Genomic DNA, 20,312 nt, shown 5'->3' on the forward strand with positions numbered 1-20,312 from the left:
AGTTTTTAAGAAGAGACTGGACAGCCATTTGTCTGAAATGGTATAGGGTTTCCTGCCTTAGCAGGGGGTTGGACTAGATGACCTCCAAGGTCCCTTCCAACTTCTTCTTCTCCTTCTCCTTCTTCTCCTTCTTCTTCTTCTTCTTCTTCTTCTTCTTCTTATTATTATTATTATTATTATTATTATTATTATTATCATCATCATCATCATCGTCATCATCGTCATCATCATCATATGTATGTTAGAGGAGAGTAAAACATGTTTATTTCATGTAGTAGCTCTATAACTTTTAATCAACATGTACTTGTGGTAACTGTAGAAAACAATGGGAGAAATTACGTTGGGAATAACAAAGGTAATATAGAAGTGTTCAACTCAAGTGCTGCTGGTAAAACAATGAGTTGTGTGATGTAGTAGTTAAAAGTTTTAGAATATGACCAATGAAACCTAGGATTTTTTTCCACAGCACATAATTCAACTTTAGAAGATGCTACCCTGAGAAGCAGGGCTGGCGGCTTCAAAAAAAAAAAGGGGTTGGACCAGTTAATGGAAGTCATGGAGATCAGTAGCTTTAGCCTTGTGGTTGCATCTGAAAGCCTTCTGTTGGGAAACTAGCGCACTTCTTTGTCCTGGTGGCTGGCCGCTGTGAGAAAAGACTGCTGGACTATATGGGCCTGGGCTAAAATCCAGCAACCCCTTACTTAAGTCTTTAGCTAGGTTTAGGTCCAACCTCAGCCATGGAAGCTCACAGGCTCCGCTTTCGGCCAGTCATTCTTTTTCACCTTACCTCCCTCATAAAATTGTTGTGATGGGGATAAAATGAAGCAAGATCTCTTAATATAGAAATTAATTCATCTCTGTATTATGAGATGAATAAAATTAATATATGTTAAAAGATGTACCTTGAAGTACTGCACAAGAGGCAGGTTATAAAGCAGTAAAATAACTATTTTCAGAATAAGGAGAAAGCAAAGGGGGCTCATGTCCTAGAGGGCTCCAGATAACCAAAGTTTTACTGTGGAGAGGCCTAAGTTATCGTCTGATTTCTGAGCATTTGACATGAATTTAAAGTGAGCAGGACCCAGAAAGTGTGTTCTTTTTTTCCAAGTTCAAACCGCCCTTGCCATACTTGCCTTTAAATAGGCCTTGAAAACCTATTTGGATGTGGCATGAGAAATAAAGCATTTATTGTTTTCCCTCTGGGCAATTGCCATCTATCGAGGAATTATTATGTTTCTAGGTTTCTTCATTTTTTTTCATTTTATAAGTTTCCAAATTCATTCCAGTGTCAGACAGGGTTGAGAGTGAGAAAAAATGAGAGAGGAAGCCGGATAGATGGTTTTGGATGTGACATCATGGGTGTACAATATTTCAGATTCAGATTGAAACACAAGGCAATAATGGGAGGATTGGATGGAGGCTGAACTGTTAATTAGAAAACATAATAGTGGGGTTACAAAAATAGGATTTCAGATGGTAGCTCTTACAATGGGGCTATTTTCCAAGACATGTAACAGAGAGAAGTAAGAGAATTACAGAGACAAGAAAAGCAGGATTATTTCATCCCTTCTGCCCAGAAGCCAACTATATTTGGTTCTTCCTCAGTTGTTAGAAGGAGCAACCTAACCTATTTTGACTATAATTTTAGGAACTGGTGCCTGTGTTTGCTTCTTTCCATTTTTCCACCCCTCTATCCAATGCAATCTTTTCTTTTACTAGTCATGTCAGGAACCATATTAAAACTGCTATTTATAAATCACTGTTAACTTACTCAGATGTCCACAAAGAAGTGGTTGTGTTTGATTTGTGATCCCTTACAGCAGCTCCAATTCTCTCCAGTAGTTTGACTACCACGCTTAATAGAGTTGGCCTCCAGCTGATTGATTGCAAGGGAACATTCTTGCCTATTTTTGGCAAGAATATGGAAATAGGTTTTGATCTCTCCTTCAATTTTAGTACTCTTTCGTGGTCTCCTATCCAAGCACAAACCAGGTCAGAACTTGCCTAGCTGCCCTCCGTTTAACCAACCAGTTGTGGAGCATCAGGACTCTGTTCTGGATCTTAGTACTTCTAAATTATTGCCTTGCTTGACCTTTCTAACTAAAGGAGATAGAGTGATACCAATTAAACTACCAATCACAAATACTGTACTCATTTCAGTATTCCAACTTTCTGATCGATAAACTTTTTGTCAGAAGGGAAAAAAGCATTAAAAATGCTTGTTGGCCATGCTCAAGGGGAATTTATATGTTTTTAATATTTTTTTATTATTTGAAAGATTTCTACAATTCTGGGCAGTGATAAAAACATAAGGAAAGTAAAGGCTGCTTTGATTTGAATTCTTGAACTCACTTGTTCTCTTATTTACCCAGTGAAGGAATGAATTTCTAATGCCTGGGCGATAAAGTATTATCTCTAGGCAATAAAATGTGCATCTCCTCCTCCACAATGAAAGCACAAAACTAGCAGATAATTGTTTATATTCCCATGGCTGCTTTTCATTAGTCACACTGGTTACTTTCTCTTTGGGCAACTGGCAACTCTCCCTACAATATTATATAAGCAATTCATATTTTTAAAAAATGCAGTTCATTGTATAAAGAAAGACTAATCTATTCTAAAACCCATTAGGTCTCCTGAAAATAATTTGTGCTCTTAACAAACTTATTCAGTATAGAAAATCTGAAATGTTTTAACTATATGGTATATTAAATATTGAAGTTCAATCCTGGCTAGTACAAAGCTCTACCCACCCACCTTTCCAAGTCTTTACTCCCATCAGGGATATCCAACCTTGGCAACTTTAAGACTTATGGCTTAATTCCTTAGAATGGCTGGCTGAGGAATTCTAGGAATTGAAGTCCACAAGTCATCATCACCAAGGGTGGACACCCCTGACGCCCATCCTCTCTTCTCATATACAGGTAACAAGGGGACAATATAGTGTCCAAAGAGTGGAACTTCTTCCAGGAGACCGAGACAATTTAGCTGTTCAGACTCGTGGTGGTCCTGAAAAGCATGAGGTGACAGGGTGGGTATTGGTAAGTAAAATTCTCTTTCAAGTTAAATTGTTATTTTGAGAATTTTGCAGCAAGTAGAGAAATAGGTTTTTTTTTCTTGGAGGTTGGTTGAGAGGAATGTTGGCAAATGAAATTTTGGCTTTCTTGGTTGAATGATTAGCTTTCACCTAGAGACTAGTATATAATGTATTATGGCTATGCCATCAACTGTCCAATTTGTATGCAAGTTTAGTGAAGTGGAGGCCTGCATCTATATACTGACAGTATTACATCCAGATGTAGACCTCAGATCCGAGGATAGAACAAATGCAAACAGGGAGGCAGGTACCATCTATCAAAATATGTTATAACAATTAGGAAAGTTATGGAATACATGGACATTTTAAGAAATATAATGAAGTGCTTCCCTTTACTACTGTCAGTTAATTTATTCACATATGCCACATTTATTTTCAATTTCTGTCTCACATCCATGCGTGCGCGTACACACACAAAGTGCTTCATTTTTTATTATCCTTAATTGATCAGGGAAGGACTATTGACTTAATATCTTCCAAAGCAAAATGCAAAATCCAAGTATGTTCAGCGTGTTTTGTAAAATGAGGTAGCTTTGTCCCATGCCATTTGTCCCTTATACCAAATCCACTACAAAATGCAGAGGTAGAATGGTCGAAAAGTACTTACCACATGAAGATCAAATCATCGTACCTGCTACTCTGCACTTATCATAAGAAACTTCTTTTTCAACAGGGACACTTAATCCCATTTCTCCATCCGAAAATATATGCTAAGATTTTTTTTGGCAAGGCCCAGAGTGTTTGTTTTCTGATATTCACCAGTTGTGTTTCCTACAGGAATATTAGTGTGTGTGTGTGTGTGTGTGTGTGTATACACACACACACACCCATAAACACACACTCCAGCTAACAGCATAAGAGAGAGATGCAATATTAGAAACATCCATCACGACAAGAAATCCCTGCCACTCTCAATTCTATGAGAACTTCTCCATGAAAATGGTGTCCAGAGCTGCTTATCTGTTTGTAGAGGGTCCACCATGTCTTCTCCCCACTCCATATAAGACAGCTGGGACAGGGAGAGATCAGTAAATATAAGGCTGAGCTCTTAGCATCTGATAATACTGTAGTCTTTACTCTCAAATGCTTTCCACTGATAGCAGCAATTGCTGAAGCTCTTCTCATTCCTTTTGGAATCAGTACATAACGGAGACATAACAGAGCCATGGTGGTGCAACGGTTAGAATGCAATATTGCAGGCTAACTTACTGCTAGGAGTTTGATTCTGACTGGCTCAAGGTTGACTCTGCCTTACATCCTTCTGAGGTCAGTAAAATGAGGACCTAGATTGTTGGGGGCAATATGCTGACTCTGTAAATCACTTAGAGCTGTATAGCACTATGAAACAGTATATATGTCTTAAGTGCTATTGCTATCGCTAACAAGTTTATTTAAAGAACGCTGAAGGCCATAGCATGTCTGATACAAGGATACTGTCAACAACCTTGACAATTAACTATGACTTCTACTCCGATAGATCTCTCCATTGAGCAAAGATGATGCTGGAGAATATGAATGTCACGCATCTAACTCTAAAGGAGAAGCCACAGCTTCTGGAAAAATTACTGTGGTAAATTCCTTAAATGAAATACCTGGAAAAGGTACGTAAGTCTGCTTAAGCACTCCCTTCTATTGGATCTGATTAAGAAAAATCAAATGGCTTGGATTATTAATTGGTAGCATATTTTGTCATGGTTTGTGACCAAGGTAAGTTTCACATCAATTGGCTTAATATATTTATTATTGTAAACCGTCTCCCCAATGAAATTTTTGCTCCATCTGGTGGTATCACTGAATCCCTTTTATTTCCCCTACTACCAGCAGCCTCTGGGAAAAAAATCAAAATACAGAAGAAAGTTTCCTTGCTTGTTATCTATGATTTTAAATGAATATAAAATAACTGTAGGACGAAGGAATTGTTATCTATTTCTGCTCTTTTTCTTGCTTCAAGGAAATACCTTTGATTATTTCGATAGCAACTCATTTCTCTGGAATGCATCTCAAGAATAACATGTTTTCTTAAAGCACACTTTCATTTTCTCTGTAGGTGAAAGTACTGAAATGTAAAAGGTGAACCATATATACATGCATATTGAGAGACAGTGCCTTTCATCTATAACAAGTTTATGGACAACTCACAACCAGCCATGGCTCTGTAGTCCCTTAATTCCTACTATTTTTGCTGTAATTCCAATAAAGTATTAAGTAAATGTCTGGAAAGATTTTATTTCTATTTACATAAAACATAAAATTCACACATTCATAATCTGAAAAAAAAACCTTCCAATAAAACACACCTGTTGGGATTTAAAACACATTTAAAAAGCAAGTTTAAAGCAGGCAATATGAATTTCGGGAAAAGAGTCAGATGAATTGTTTGAAGACTACACACTCAGCATTCGAGGTGCAATACTCATCGACATCAATTCTTGGAAAAGTAGTTTGCAGGCATACGGCATTCTCACCAGAGAAATCTGGAAAAATGAGATCGACCTATGTTAGCACAAATCTTTCATTCCAGAAACTTGCTATATCTTTACTTTTTAAAAAAAAAAACCATAGACGGAGTTAGGGAGCTCAGATAAGGACACCAAATGAAATAATTTTTAAAAGGCTTCAAAGACTGTGAAAGTAACAGTGATAAAAAACATCTTTGGGAACAAGTTGGGAAATGTGAGAAAACCTAGGAAAACAATGCTTAATACTGGTTAAGCTTCACTGGAGAGGTGTGATGGAATATGTACCTGGAGGAGCAATGCGGGAGAGTGGCAGAGAGTAAGAGACTGCAAGCTAGATGGGGAGGGGATAAAAAGTTCAGGGAGGCCACGTTGTAGACACTCTCGGGATATAACTAATATGTTAATAGGTTGTAGTTTTAGTTTGGCAAAGTTCTGTCTGTCAGCTGTAATCAAGTAGAGGACTGAACTTGATTGGATTTCATTATGTCCTCTCTGGGTTTGGGCCTACAGACAAGAAAACTAATTACTTCAATGTCAACTCCCCACTAACCTGGGTAAGGAAGGACCTTAAAGATGATGCAACCATTGAGGTATTAGGGGTTCCAGGACATTGAAGTGTACATTGAACTTGCTCTTCACCTCCAGCCAATCATTGCTTGAAATCAGAGCTAGCTCTCTCACACACGCACACACACACACACACACACACACACACATATTTACATGTCAATTTGAAGTGGGAGTTTGGCACCATCGTAGTTTAAGTATTAAAGACACACTTTAAAAGCAGAGACTATTACAGCCAGGAAAATAAAATGACATTTTGTAATATGTACGATAACAGCATTTTCAACGTTTTAAAATTCATTGGCATTATTACAGAAATTTTCCTAACTCTTCTGAATGGATCAGAGAGTTTTATGCTCTCACTCCTGCAGCCAGTCACCCTGGTTATATTGGATTCATGGTAGATAACAGAGCGGACAAGTATTGGGAAAAGTGCCTCAAGGTGAGATGAAGATAAAATTTAAAAGAGTGAGAAAAAAGAATGAATGAAATGGAATGGGCAGCATTTTACTTTACTTACCTGTGTCTTGTTACGACAACCTCTGCATTCATAGGTGTGGGTCCGGGTGTTTGCTATTGCCATTAGCCCACACAAGTTGCATACATGAACCTGATATGGGTCTGAGGCTTCAAACAGTCTTTCCCTTAGGAACTGCGCTGCACCGTGAGCAATCTGACAGTCTCGTTCCATCTCCCCAAAACGAAGACCTCCGTCGCTGGGGGGGGGGGGGGGGAGAAAAATCAAGTCCACTTCCTTAAATTTTTCCAAGTTAGAGGGCTACCAATTGGACAGCCTGTTATTCCTGTCCCCAATTAATGTAAGAAACTACTAAAGGAGAAGACAGCTCATGTACTAAAATGTTCCTAATGAAATGAAGTTTTAAAAAACAAAACATACCAAAAGAAGTGTTACCTTGTCAATACAAGACAGACAAAGAATAATAATAAAAAAGACAATATATTTCTCTGCCATCTATTTTAACACTCCCATTTGGGCTCCTGGCATTTTTGGTCTTGTGGCATTTTCTAGTAAGAATTCTAAGGATTATGGCTTCTATCTTTTACTGAAATAAAGACATAACAGCAGGCATCTATTTCTTACCGAGATCGACCCTCCATAGGTTGCCTGTTAAGGATCTGAATAGGTCCTCTTGCCCTGGAATGAATTTTATCATCTACCATGTGTTTTAGTCGCTGATAGTAAGTGGGGCCAATAAAGATCTGTGATGTGATTTTGCGGCCAGTAAAGCCATTGTACAGAACCTGCAAAAAGTAATTGCTCCTGTTATAATAGCGTATCAGTGCAGGGAACAGACAGAATGAGACTTATCATCGCCACTGTATCGGATTACCTCATTTCCTCTCAGATGATACCCATAATCAGAGAGCAAGTTTGAAATCTTCTGCACGTTGACTGCATCATTAAAAGGTGTAGCATCACCTATCTCCCCTTTATTTGCCGATACCTGGAAAAGGGGAAGCAAAGACTAGCAATTATTTCAATATTCCTCATAATAATTGCCTAAAACGAAACTGGGAAGATTATATTCTAACTCCCATTAAAGTGTAGAGCTCACTGAGTCGCTTTACTTAAACCGAAGGGCTTCTGCAAGCCTAAAATCAGAGGAATGTGGACTATGTAGTACTTACTCTGACTAACTTGGAGGAAAAGAGTAAACGTATAAACATTAAAAGGATTTAAATCATATTATGCAAATTTAGAGGTTGTATTTCCCCAGCATCTAAATTAATGCCATGGGTCAGAGAGTTAGCTTTTCAATTTGAAAATAAAATGGCTTCAGCTTGCAAGAGCCCCTAGAGCCAGATGGAGAATACCTCAGTTCCAAGCGGCGAGACGTACCTTTCCTTGAAGACATTCAATCAAGTGGCCAATGGTCATTCGCGAAGGGATAGCGTGGGGATTGATAATTATATCAGGCGTGATACCTTCACAGGTAAATGGCATATCCTAAAAATGAAAACAGATCAGAATCATACCATTTTTTCTTGATCGTGGTTTGCTTAGTCTATAAGCCTTGCTTTTTTTTGGGGAGGGGGGGTATGATGTAAGCCACAAAATAAAACTATACAACTTTTTCTTCTGTCAGGTATTTAATTTATTATGAACTTCCCACTATCTACCATGCTGTATGCACTCGTGGATAAAGTGAGAATTTTAAATGCCATTATAGGTAAAGGTAAAGGTTCCCCCGCACATGTGTGCTAGTCGTTTCCGACTCTAGGGGCCGGTGCTCATCTCCGTTTCAAAGCCGAAGAGCCAGCGCTTGTCCGAGGACGTCTCCGTGGTCATGTGGCCGGCATGACTAGACGCCAAAGGCGCACGGAACGCTGTTACCTTCCCACCGTAGTGGTCCCTATTTTTCTACTTGCATTTTTACATGCTTTCGAACTGCTAGGTTGGCAGAAGCTGGGACAAGTAACAGGCGCTCACTCTGTTACGCGGCACTCGGGATTTGACCCGCCAAACTGCCGACCTTCTGATCGACAAGCTCAGCGTCCTAACCCACTGAGCCACCACGTCCTTTAAATGCCATTATACACTTACCCAAAAAAATGAATTTGGCTTATCAGCAGAGGGGCTTATCAATGAGCTTATTCGGCAACCACAAATGAGACTGGCAAATCAGTCCTTAAGCCAAAACTGTGCTTAGGATTTTACTCCAGTTTACACTTGCTTTTTAAAAGGGGTGTCAAACTGCCGGCCCACAGGCTGGTTTCATCATACTGAAGCCGCGCCCACCCCACTGTCGGCAATGCAAAGAGTCGTGATACATTGCGACACGTCACATGACGTGGTTGAGTTTGACACCCGTGCTTTATAACATCAGAAGGATACAATCCTAAACAGCTGAGTGAGCCCAAAGAACAGGAAAAGTTTCCAGAATTTGACTCTCAAGGAAGCTATAGAAAAGGGCAAATGCTAAATCCTCTTTGCCTCATTCCTCACCTTTTGGACTGCTCATTCCAGCGCTGGGATAATTAGGAAGAGAATTTATGTTCGCATTTACTTTCATTGGAGAGGGATTACATGGGGATCAGCAGACACATAATAGGGAATACACATCAAAAGGAATGCAGTTTCCCAGGAACCAAAGAAAAGCCCTTAAGTGTGAAACTGATTCACGTTTCGTGGATTTCAGGGAACAGCTGCAAACCTGCCCTATCATTTTTTAGGGAAATGCTGCTTTGGGGAGAAAGAAAACCCAGGAAGAGATAGTTTGCTTAGATAATCTGTCTGCTCTGCAAGTGGTGATGGGAGAAAAAAATGGACCAGGCACAGGACAACACAAACTGATTTAATGGTAAAACACATGACTGAGATACTGCAAGCATTAGTTGCAAAGTTATTTTTTCATCACCATAAATGTGAATGGGTGGCATTTGAGGCAGCCATTAAATGAGGACTACCTGCAATACTTTTTAAAAATTGCTTCTATTTTCCATACTTACATGTATATGCCCATCAGCAGATAAGCTGAGCCTTGAATTTTTAACCAAAATACATGAAAAATGTGAGTTGGCTAATCCACAGGTAGTGCATTTTTCATGGTATTTTGGTTAAACATTTGAGAGTTAGCCTATATGTAGATGGCCTTGTACATGAATACATATGGTATATGTTCATTCTATTCTTATTATAAAATATTTTCCATGTTTTGGCATAGAACCACCTTTGAATTCTCTAAAATCTCCCAGAAAATTTAGCAATCCAGTCTGAATAGAACAGGAAATGTAATAAATTGATATTTGGCATATTTCGGGCCTGGTTTAAGAGCCTGGCGATATCCTACGTGACCTAAATAACCTCAAACCAATGTCCCTTCCTTTATAGGAACTTTCCTCAATCTTAAGGCTCTCCTTGGTACAGTATTTCAAATAGGTCCTTTTCAGGGGAAGCACAAATTCAGAACACTTTATCCCACATAACAAGTTCCCGTACTGACTTAAATGCATTTTTTTCTGCTATTTTACTGTTTGTTTTGCTGCCTAAACATTGTAATAAAATTGATGTAATTGTTAAAATGGCTTGATGCGAGCACAGATTTCAAAAAAGCAACTGATATTATGCTAAGTAATGTAAAAACCAAGACTTCATTTCAAATCCAATCATCGTCTAAGCATGAAACCCGCTACATCCAAAGTAAAATTGGAGGCATTTACCTCTTGCCTGTACTGGATACCACAGGTACCTTTCTGACCATGTCTACTAGCAAATTTGTCTCCAATCTGTGGTATTCGAACGGACCGTACCTGGAGAGATTTAAAAAAAAGAAAGAAAGACACAGTGTATTATACCAACTATTCACAAATGCTGGATTTATTCTTGCAGACACATTTGCATAACTCCCGTACTTACTCTTATTTTACAAAACTTGTATCCTTCCTGGTTCAAGGTAATCATGACCTGGTCAACAATACCAGTTTCACTGGTCCGTAGGAAAGTGCTGCAATCCCTTTTGGTGTAGCGACGATTGGTGCTATCCAGTTCGTCTTCGTTCTCCGGCAAAGTTACGGTCTTGCCGATGATGACATCATCTCCTGAGACGCGTACGCCAGGTGCAATCAAGCCATCATCGTCCAGCTTGTCATAGATGGCATGCCTCATCCCTGAGAAAAGAAGAAAATATTACATGTTTCCAGATCAGGGCTTCTGCTTGTTTCCCTTTTCTAATAGGATAACATTTCAAGGATGATACTTTTTTTGTTTTTAATCCAGTGCCATTCTGAATTCAGAAAGAAAAATCCACTTCTGCTTTTTAGACTAATGGTACATACGAATAACTCTGTTGCCGTCAGTGACAATGACAGGTTAGACAGGATCACTCATTTATAACCCCTGTAAAATCATATCCTTCTTTGCAAATCGCATAAAACTATGAAACTTGGGAAATTCTATTACTGAGCAGTTATCTACTGTCCCTGTCTTCACGGTGTATTCCCTGGTCACTGTCTATTCTTACCCTGGCATGTTTCACGACTAGGTTTCTCAAACACTTCTTCTTGGTCGTATCCCTTTTTGGACTCCTGTTCTTTATAGGAGCGATAGAACACAGATCTATTGGAAGAAAGAAGGGATACCATCAGCTCCGCGTCAGACAGCGCTCTGTCAGTTCAGGTTAAGACATGATCTAATAATGTTCTTCAGTTGAGCACCAGGACAAAACATGATGACATGTTGACATACATTGACAAACTATCCACTGGAGTTAAGAGACTGGAAGCCTAAGGACTAAAACCACCACCACAACTAACCTTTAATCTAAAAGTGGAGCAAAAAGGTGAGTTTCTGACAAAAAAAAATACCTGACGACTAACACCTACAAAGAACACACTCCACTGAAGTGAAATATTTGATACAACAGACCACTGCAAAAAGCATACCAAGAATGCTTCAAAGCTAGTGGCCTATTTCCTACAAACATGCGAAATATTTCTTTTAACAGGGAAATAGAAATGTGGCAAGATGTGAAATATTTAACAAGCCAAACCTGAAAAAACCTCTGTCAACAGCAGAGCGGTTCATGATAACAGAGTCTTCTTGATTATATCCTGTATATGAAGCTATGGCGACTATAGAGTTGATGCCTGTAAGAGATTCAAGAATACACTTCAGTTATCTTATACACACATTCTTTTCACTTTACAGATTAATGCCAAATAAGCTTTAATTTCTCACTAGTTATATGCTGTTTTCTACAGCATGATGGGATGAGGATATACACACACCCAGTGACCTCCTATGGAGTAGCCTGGTGTTATCAACAGAAGATAGTTTTGTGTGGCGCAGGCATGGAATTTTCTTAGAATTTCACATGTTCCTTCAACCACATCCTTGTGAATTGTCTCCAAATCCTGTTCCCATTTGCTGTCCATATTCAAAGACTGGACCATCTTGAGCATAAACATTCTAAGAATTTAAAACTGGCTAATTAGATCCTAGTTGAAACTTTTATAAATATTTTATGCTTGTTAAAATTGAAAAACAAACAGTGCCTTCTTTGCAAAATGTAATAAGAATGGGCACACCCAAATACAAGTAATAACTGAGATAGATATGAACAAGATATAGAAATAGAAAGAATGCATTTAAGCAATAATAATTACTGTTTTGACCTCTGCCTTGCTACAGTTTTATGCCAGAAAGTACTATACTCTGCCAAATATATTAAACAAGAAGGGCTAATTTAAGGAGCAAGCTAAGCATTATTTGTAATGCTTTTCCTTTGTGATCAATCATACTGGTGCTAATGCTTTTCTGTCTGTATATTAATGAAACCTAATTGATTAGAAGTATAGGGGAAAACTTATATTCTTTACTAAAGCAAGCCTTTTCTCACTACTAGTATTGAGATCCCATAGCTGTTATTGCTAAATCATCAATTAACAAATATCAAATCATCAAATCCAAAAAAAAGCCCCACATCTCACAGAAAACTCATTATTAGTAGTCTGGAAATACAAATATTTATAGTAACTCAAAAAAAGACACTTTGGCATATCTCTTTAAGAAGTGGGTTGCTTCTCTAAGGGGAAGGTTTTATACTTGAAGGTATTATATTTGCACTAATCAGCAACTTGCAGTCATACCTGCTGGCAACTCTCTGAACCTCAAATATTCCATAGAACGTGTGGTCACAAGGGGCTTCTGAGGATAATATAAAACATGGGCCAGTGTATCCATACGAACATGGAAATTAGTGATATAAACTCCCATGGCTTGTTTGCCCATAGCAGATTGGTATGTATTTCTAGGAGACTATTAAGACAGGAGAAATTGTGTTAGTTATGGGGGAAAAACCCTTCAAATTAAATGCATAATAAAATATTATTCTATCAAGTTATAAACTCTTAATTTACTATAAAATAAAGTCCAACAAACCTGATTGTGATCTGGAAATGGAATAATAGATGCACAAACTCCTAGAATCATGGAGGGGTGAATCTCACAGTGTGTATATGTGGAACAATACGCCACACCTTTCTCCTGCAAGTCATCTGGGGTCATAGCCAGCATAACAGTCTCCTCTTCTAGAGTGTCAATGTATTCTACTACACCACTGGCCACCAAATCCTGCCAGCTAAACAAAATATCTCAGTTATTTTAGGATTAGGATTAGGAACGCCCCTTTTGAATCTAACCAACTTGCTTTCTTGTTTAATTAATGCAACTACACTCAGAGCTCTAAGAACAAATTTGACAATTTACATCTGAGTTCCAAGAAAATGCATATCATTCAGGATAAGGAAAAACTAAAAGTATAGCATGCTATATTACCCATAATTTTGCCCTTTTGTGTACAATAGGTATTTGTTCCATTCCTTCATTAGGTGATAGTTTCGTTTTGTTTTTGCTTAATGCATATACTGCAGAAACCAATGTCTTGAGATTGCCGGCGGGTAACACCCAGGGGTAGGGCCTTCTCAGTGGGGGCGCCTGCCCTGTGGAACCAGCTGCCAGTGGAGCTGAGGACTGCCCCCGACCTCCGTTCATTCCGCCGGGGCCTGAAGACCTGGCTCTTCAAGCTCTCTGGCCCAGGCTGAGGATTAATTTATTTTAATTGGGGTTTTATTTGTACAGGGATAAATTTAATCTTTTTTAAACTTGGTTTTTAACTTTTGTATTTTTGGTTTTTAATTCCCTGTAAACCGCCCTGAGTCCTCTGGGAAAGGGCGGTATATAAATGTAGTAAAATAAATAAATAAATAAATAAATAAATTCCTTAGAATTCATCCCTTTTCTAAACTTGCTGCCTTAGCCATCTAACCCACTAAAAATAAAGTGTACTGAATATTGTCCACACTCAACTCTGAACATAAGAATCTGCAATGAACCCATTTGTCTAGCTGGCTGTCAAAAGAGAATCTCTAATGCAACATGGGAAAGTGATAGGAAAGGGAAGTGCTGTAACATTCAGAAGTTCACATATATTCCCTGTCTTTTGCAGCTTCCATATTTAGCACACAGTAATTCTGGAGATTTCGAAAATGCCATTGTTACTTTGATGAATGAAGGGGAATTACAAGGAGGAATGTAAGCAGGTACACAGAAAGAGCTACCTTTCACAAGATCAGCAAATAGCTGTTTTCTACCACATCCAAGAAGAAAACTCTCCAAAATAGTGACAGGAATTGTTCCTAGTAGCACTTGAGTTGTACTAGCAAGTCAATCACTCTAGAAAACGCCCAGCAAGTGTTTCAGACAAAACTTTTCTCATTCTGAAAACTGTACTCAAAAGGGAACTTTATTCACTTCTTGTATGATTTGGACCTTAGTCTAAATCATCAATAACAAACACTTTTTTAATCCCTGATCATTTCCACATGACATTTTAGCACACACAATTAGCTCTACAGCTGAACTTGCTTGGTTATGCCCTTTTTTGGCTAATGACCCTTCTAATTCATGCCTGGAATTTTCTCTTCTCTTCCCACCAAAAGCATCTTTTGAGGGAAAGCAAGTACTAAATCCCACAAAAGGAGAACATTTGAGTATAACCCCACCTGTAGTTGTTATATTCACGTTCTTTCAATTGGTCAATATGCCTCTTCTTCAGTAGCAATTTTTGTTTTTCCACAATTAGAAGTGGGCGGCAGATCCTACCAGCATCAGTATAAATGCGAATTTCTCGTTCCCTGATATCTCTGATCATGGACACCTGCATGAGAAGACATAGTTCTCATAAACATTTTCAACTAGCCATTTTTAGCAGACAGGTCAAAGTGTTGAAAGACCATGTTCTCAGATGCCCTCCTGACATTTTGCAAGTTGTGAAAATGGTGCTCTTGTAGCTTAATGGTGGTTAACCAATCCTGATGTCAGATAAAAACAACTGAGTACCTGAAGAGTCAAGGTGAACATTCTGAATCACACACGGCCTTTGGAGAGATAATCACAGTTTTTAATTCATCAACATTATATAGAATTTAAATTGCAGGTCTTTTTTCTAGCTCAACGTATTTTATTGTCTGTCCCCAGATCTTTTTTGGTCTAGGTTGCACCTCTAGGTTGCTGGAATTACAACAACATTTACCTCTGACACTATGATGTCCATTTGCCGCCGCAGTTTTCTCAATGTATTCATCAGCTGCTCTGGATCTTTGTGAATTCCAACCCAGCAACCATTCACAAATATTTTTGTGGCACTTAAGGGAAAAAGGGAAACAGTTGAGCTGCTGCTTTAGAGGGAACCATAGAGAAGCTAATGGAATTCCATTACACTGCGTTTGATTCTTACTCTGCAATTGCTGCTGGGGAGATTTCTTCCAGGTTTTCCATACTCCATTCTTCTAAAAATTCCAGAATTGGGGATGGCTGAGACCCCACAGAAATATAGGCCATCAGAGCAAGATTCTTCACAAGCCCCACAGCATGACCCTAAGAACAAACACAGGATTAGTCTTCAGGCTTACCGAGCTCTATTATGCACAGGCATTCTGGCAATTTTTGAAATTATAATACTATTTAAGACAAGACTCAAGACTATTATATGAGAATGGATTCTGATGCCCATTTGGTGGAAGACAAAACCTGTGAAACCCTTTTTTAAGGTTTCACGGAACACCCTCTAATAATTGCCCTGAATTTTGGTAGTTGGTTTCTTAAAACATTCCTGCTATTTCAAGATACGGTAGAAACAAACAGGAAATATATGGCAAAAAAACCAATAGCAAACCTAACACTTTTAAAAAATTAAAAAATAAATCCTGCAGGATTCTCCCAGAAATGGGAGAAAAGGAACAACCTAGCTTAAGTTATTTTATATTAATACCACACTCATTGCAGCTCTTCCATAAATGTTCCCTGTGGACAGCAAAAATGTGCTTGCCACCGTTCACAGGTAACTCAGTTCACAAAACCCTTCATACTAACTTACTGGGTTTCATTAACGCCCAACTGTAACTTGAGAAGATGTTTAAAAATCTGAAAAGACACTCTACTAAATACTGCAGAAAATGATGGTAATAATAAGGGGAGACAGGCCTCTTTCATGGAAGCTGTACTTTCCACATGCATTTTTTCATAAGCATCACTTATGCAGGAATTTTTCCTATGAAAATTAGGCTAATCTTCCTATGCAAAGTAGCCGAATTCACATGGGAAAAATCTTACAGCTCCAATTTTTTGAAAAATTCCATTCACTGATGCTACAGAGCTACTTAAATACAACCTTTGCATTACCTCTGGAGTTTCAGCAGGACAAACCATTCCCCACAGAGTGTTGTGCAACTGCCTGGGCTTTGCTAGTTTACCATCTCTTCCAATAGGCGAGTTTAGGCGTCGCAAATGGGAAAGCGTAGAAGCAAAGGTGAGACGATTCAATACCTCAAGAAATGCAATCAAGGACATTTTTAGGTTTTTCATAAGATACGAAACCTAAATCTTGTTGCCATAAGCTCTAAAAGTTATGTTACCAACTATGAGGAATACTGTATGTCACCGACTGGGAGTAAGCAAGAGTGAGCTGGGCAGCCATACAGATCGGACATGTCAAACACAAGGCCTGGGGGCCGGATGCAGCCCGTGAAGTAGTTTCATATGGCTCACGAAGCCATCCTGGAAACAGTGAGGGAACGGCCCCCATTGCCTTGGCCCTGGCCCAGAGACCCTCCTTCTGCCAGAGACCCTCAGATCTGTCCGACTCCTGCCCAGGCCCCCATAGGCACCCTTGATGCGAACGATGTAGAGCTGGCCATGCCCACCCAGTAGGCCATACGCACTCTAGCCACGCCCACCTAGTAAGCCATGCCCACCCAGGCCATACCCACCCGGCCCCCTGAGGGCAACTGCAATGCTGATTTGGCCCTCAATGAAATTGAGTTTGACACCCCTGATATAGATTTTCTTAATAAATAAATAATTTAAAAAAGTTTTATTTGCAACATTTATCACATATAATTTGAGGACTCCCATTTTACTAATGTAATTAAGCATAGTTTAATTTAAGGACCAAAGAATACCAGGGGCGCTTTTAACCGAGAACAAAATCTAATTATTCTCTCCGGTGGAAGTTTACTGAAATTCTTTCACAGTGCAATTTTCTTTTCTTTTTAAAGGATTTATCCTCTTGTGCAGTTCCTCAACTAAATTTAATTTTCCTCACCTGGACAAGACTCATTCTACAATTCTTTTATAACTGTAGCAAATTTGAGCATCCCTAAAATGGTCAGAATGAATCAGAGAGCCTCCATTATCTGCAATGTGAAAGATGGGGAAATCTAGAAGTATGAATTTTAAAATAGTCCCCCGTGGATTAAAATACCATTTATTCCTCCCACGTATACACTACATCTGCAATAACAAAAGAGGTTATTTTAAGTAGTAAGAGGAAGGAAGGGGCACAAGGAAGATATGCAGTGTAACTGTATTAAGGAAATTCTGGATAAAAGATCCATTTGGAAATAAATAATCCAGTGCCAAAGAGTGAGGACTGCTGCTGGTTGAGAAAGAGGTTAAGATACTGAAGTCCTGAGAAGAGAGGCTAAAGTAGAAGGAACAAAATGAAGGATGGGCAGAAAATGGGGCAAACAAAGGCTAGTAAATAAATAGTTTATTTTCCTATTCATTCAGGAAAGAACAATCAGGGAAATAAAATGAGCATTCTCATATTTCAGCCAACCCGCTGAACTAGAATTGCTGTCATTCACTAAAAAGAATCATGGTGATATAATCATGTCTCTCCTGAGCCCATAACTTTAAAGAATCTAAATTTGAATGGCAAAGAGTATCTAAAACAAAGCACTTTTTCACACAACAGACAATACACTTACTTGTGACACTCCAGCTCTAGCCTGGTGAGCTTTCTTCTGATCTCCCCAGTTGCCAGTTGCCAACGAGTATTTCAAACCATCTGATATAATCCTTGTTTTAATTGCCAACTCCAAGTTAAAATCTTTGCCTCTGTCAATAAATTTCTGGGCATATATTCTAACCTCTTTCAGCAAATTCTTAAACATTCTGTTCCAGAAAACAGAAACATCGTATAACGATCAGTGCGGTTTTGCCTATTCCCCCATAAGCTTCCTCATAAAATACCAAACCAAAAATTCTCTATTTGCAAAAGATTAAAAGGTAAAGGTAAAGGTTCCCCCGCACATGCGTGCTAGTCGTTTCCAACTCTAGGGGCCGGTGCTCATCTCCGTTTCAAAGCCGAAGAGCCAGCGCTTGTCCGAGGACGTCTCCGTGGTCATGTGGCCGGCATGACTAGACACCAAAGGCGCACGGAACGCTGTTACCTTCCCACCGTAGTGGTCCCTATTTTTCTACTTGCATTTTTACGTGCTTTCGAACTGCTAGGTTGGCAGAAGCTGGGATGAGTAACAGGCGCTCACTCTGCTACGCGGCACTCGGGATTCGACCCGCCAAACTACCGACCTTCCGATCGACAAGCTCAGCGTCCTAACCCACTGAGCCACCGCGTCCCTCTTGCAAAAGATTAGCTACAGTTAAAACCAGATTGCAACGGGACTAACATTCTCAGGATGGATACCAGATGAATAATCTTTTCAACTAGGCCAGAGCATTTAAAGCACTCAGGTACTATTATGAATCTGATTATCCTGACATTGTACAATGAAGCATTTGGGAAAAATAAATAAATCAGTTCAACAGATACGTTTCAGGGGGGGGAAACAATTAAGTAAAACACCAGGCTGAGGAGCAAAATCTTTCACGCCTTCCACTATTTTCTATCTCCTTGATTATCCAAGCACTATTTAGAAAGAGAACTGTTTCTTTTTTTTTATTGAAAAGTTTTAAAATACATTTTTAAAAACATAAACTCCCTCCCTCCCCCTCCCCCCCACTTCCCCTCCCTTCCCCTCCCCTTCCCCTCCCCCCCGACTTCCCAGAGCTGAATACAGGGTATAAACTTTAACCAACTTAAGCTAAAATAAGCTAACCAACTAAAAAAAGACATTTTAGATTCTATCGCACTTTAACTCCTCTTAACATAATTAAATAACTAAATAATAACAACTAATTAATAATACATCATATAATACTAATACTTATTCATATACTAAATGAAACTTTCTAGTCCCATATTTATTCTGAAGAAAGAGAACTGTTTCAAATAGTCTAGAAGAGCAATGTGTTTCAGTAATCATGATAATTTCAATTGGTTCGATAGTTAACACAAAATTAAAGGGTCTCAACATGAAGATTTTACTGGCTATAAAGTCAACAATCCTTGAAACATGCATTATTCTATTCTTCCAGGGTAAGAAATACTTTGCAAAGAAGGAGAAAAAGGATTAGAAAGCAAAAACATTAAAGGCAAGAGATAAAGGAAAAGGAAATTAATGTTAGTTTACAATTACACTATTAATTATAGCTTTCTATACCATTGTGTACCATTCTTGCAAACCATCTTTGCTTCCATGCACTATCAATATATTGCCTTTTATTCTCTAAACCTGGCATTTCTCTCTCTTTGAGGATATCATTAATTTCAGCTGATATTCCCAGTCTTTCCTATCCTCTTAATCCATTCATTCTTCCTTCACATATTTTTCCCATAGTTTGATTTTCTATGGTCAACCAACTCAAAGCATTTCTTTTCCACCGCTTTCATAACAGTCATTCATTTTTTTATTCAATTCACATTTAACCATCACCCATCTCTTATCTACAGATTACCCTGCAGGCCATCATAATTTACAGAGAAGTAAACGTGTATTTCTACACATAACTTTTCAAAAAGGTGCAGTGTACTTACACAATCTAAAGTAATAATGACCACATCTACTCACCCTCTGAAGAGGAAAGCAAGTAATGGTCCTGCAAGGTCAAGCCGCTTGTTGCCGTAGTGATCCCTGTCGTCTAGTTCCCGTCTCCCTAAGGCTGCTAGCAACAATCTATGAACCATGTACCTGAGAAACAGTGATTGACATAGATAACAGGAAATTAGAAGTTCAGGTTTCTGAATTTTGTACATAATACAAGTCAACAATTTACTCCTAATAAAGGAATCTGCCCAATCTATCATCTATTCAGAAAATCAAATTGCCACCGGAAGTACCTCACTGCATGTTATTTAAAATTGCTGCCTACAGTTTTAAAGCTGCAATTAGCAAAACTCAACTTTTTTCTTTTATTACAACTCTATTTAAATCACGTGATTCATTTTTGGAGGATCGCTGCAGCCTCTGATATTACTTCTTATATA

At 38.7% G+C, this 20,312-nt stretch overlaps 2 protein-coding genes across 2 annotated transcripts in view; one reads left to right on the forward strand and one right to left on the reverse strand.

Annotated features, from left to right (window-relative positions):
- The window catches only part of IGFBP7 (insulin like growth factor binding protein 7), a 27,535-nt gene extending 22,228 nt beyond the window's left edge, over nucleotides 1–5,307 (forward strand). Inside the window, exons 3-5 of the mRNA XM_083352853.1 lie at nucleotides 2,925–3,041; nucleotides 4,575–4,698; nucleotides 5,145–5,307. Of these exons, the coding sequence (XP_083208979.1) occupies nucleotides 2,925–3,041; nucleotides 4,575–4,698; nucleotides 5,145–5,164 (261 nt within the window). The 3' untranslated portion in view covers nucleotides 5,165–5,307. The remainder of the gene's footprint in view (nucleotides 1–2,924; nucleotides 3,042–4,574; nucleotides 4,699–5,144) is intronic.
- The window catches only part of POLR2B (RNA polymerase II subunit B), a 26,983-nt gene continuing 11,976 nt past the window's right edge, over nucleotides 5,306–20,312 (reverse strand). Inside the window, exons 9-25 of the mRNA XM_083352834.1 lie at nucleotides 19,897–20,016; nucleotides 17,914–18,100; nucleotides 16,325–16,468; nucleotides 15,381–15,520; nucleotides 15,177–15,288; nucleotides 14,647–14,801; nucleotides 13,025–13,223; nucleotides 12,733–12,901; nucleotides 11,634–11,730; nucleotides 11,106–11,200; nucleotides 10,502–10,752; nucleotides 10,306–10,395; nucleotides 7,985–8,092; nucleotides 7,476–7,589; nucleotides 7,226–7,386; nucleotides 6,644–6,839; nucleotides 5,306–5,571 (exon numbers count right to left, since the gene is read on the reverse strand). Of these exons, the coding sequence (XP_083208960.1) occupies nucleotides 5,482–5,571; nucleotides 6,644–6,839; nucleotides 7,226–7,386; nucleotides 7,476–7,589; nucleotides 7,985–8,092; nucleotides 10,306–10,395; nucleotides 10,502–10,752; nucleotides 11,106–11,200; nucleotides 11,634–11,730; nucleotides 12,733–12,901; nucleotides 13,025–13,223; nucleotides 14,647–14,801; nucleotides 15,177–15,288; nucleotides 15,381–15,520; nucleotides 16,325–16,468; nucleotides 17,914–18,100; nucleotides 19,897–20,016 (2,428 nt within the window). The 3' untranslated portion in view covers nucleotides 5,306–5,481. The remainder of the gene's footprint in view (nucleotides 5,572–6,643; nucleotides 6,840–7,225; nucleotides 7,387–7,475; nucleotides 7,590–7,984; nucleotides 8,093–10,305; nucleotides 10,396–10,501; nucleotides 10,753–11,105; nucleotides 11,201–11,633; nucleotides 11,731–12,732; nucleotides 12,902–13,024; nucleotides 13,224–14,646; nucleotides 14,802–15,176; nucleotides 15,289–15,380; nucleotides 15,521–16,324; nucleotides 16,469–17,913; nucleotides 18,101–19,896; nucleotides 20,017–20,312) is intronic.

This window comes from Vipera ursinii (assembly GCF_947247035.1).
Source record: "Vipera ursinii genome assembly, chromosome: 2".
NCBI lineage: Eukaryota > Metazoa > Chordata > Lepidosauria > Squamata > Viperidae > Vipera > Vipera ursinii.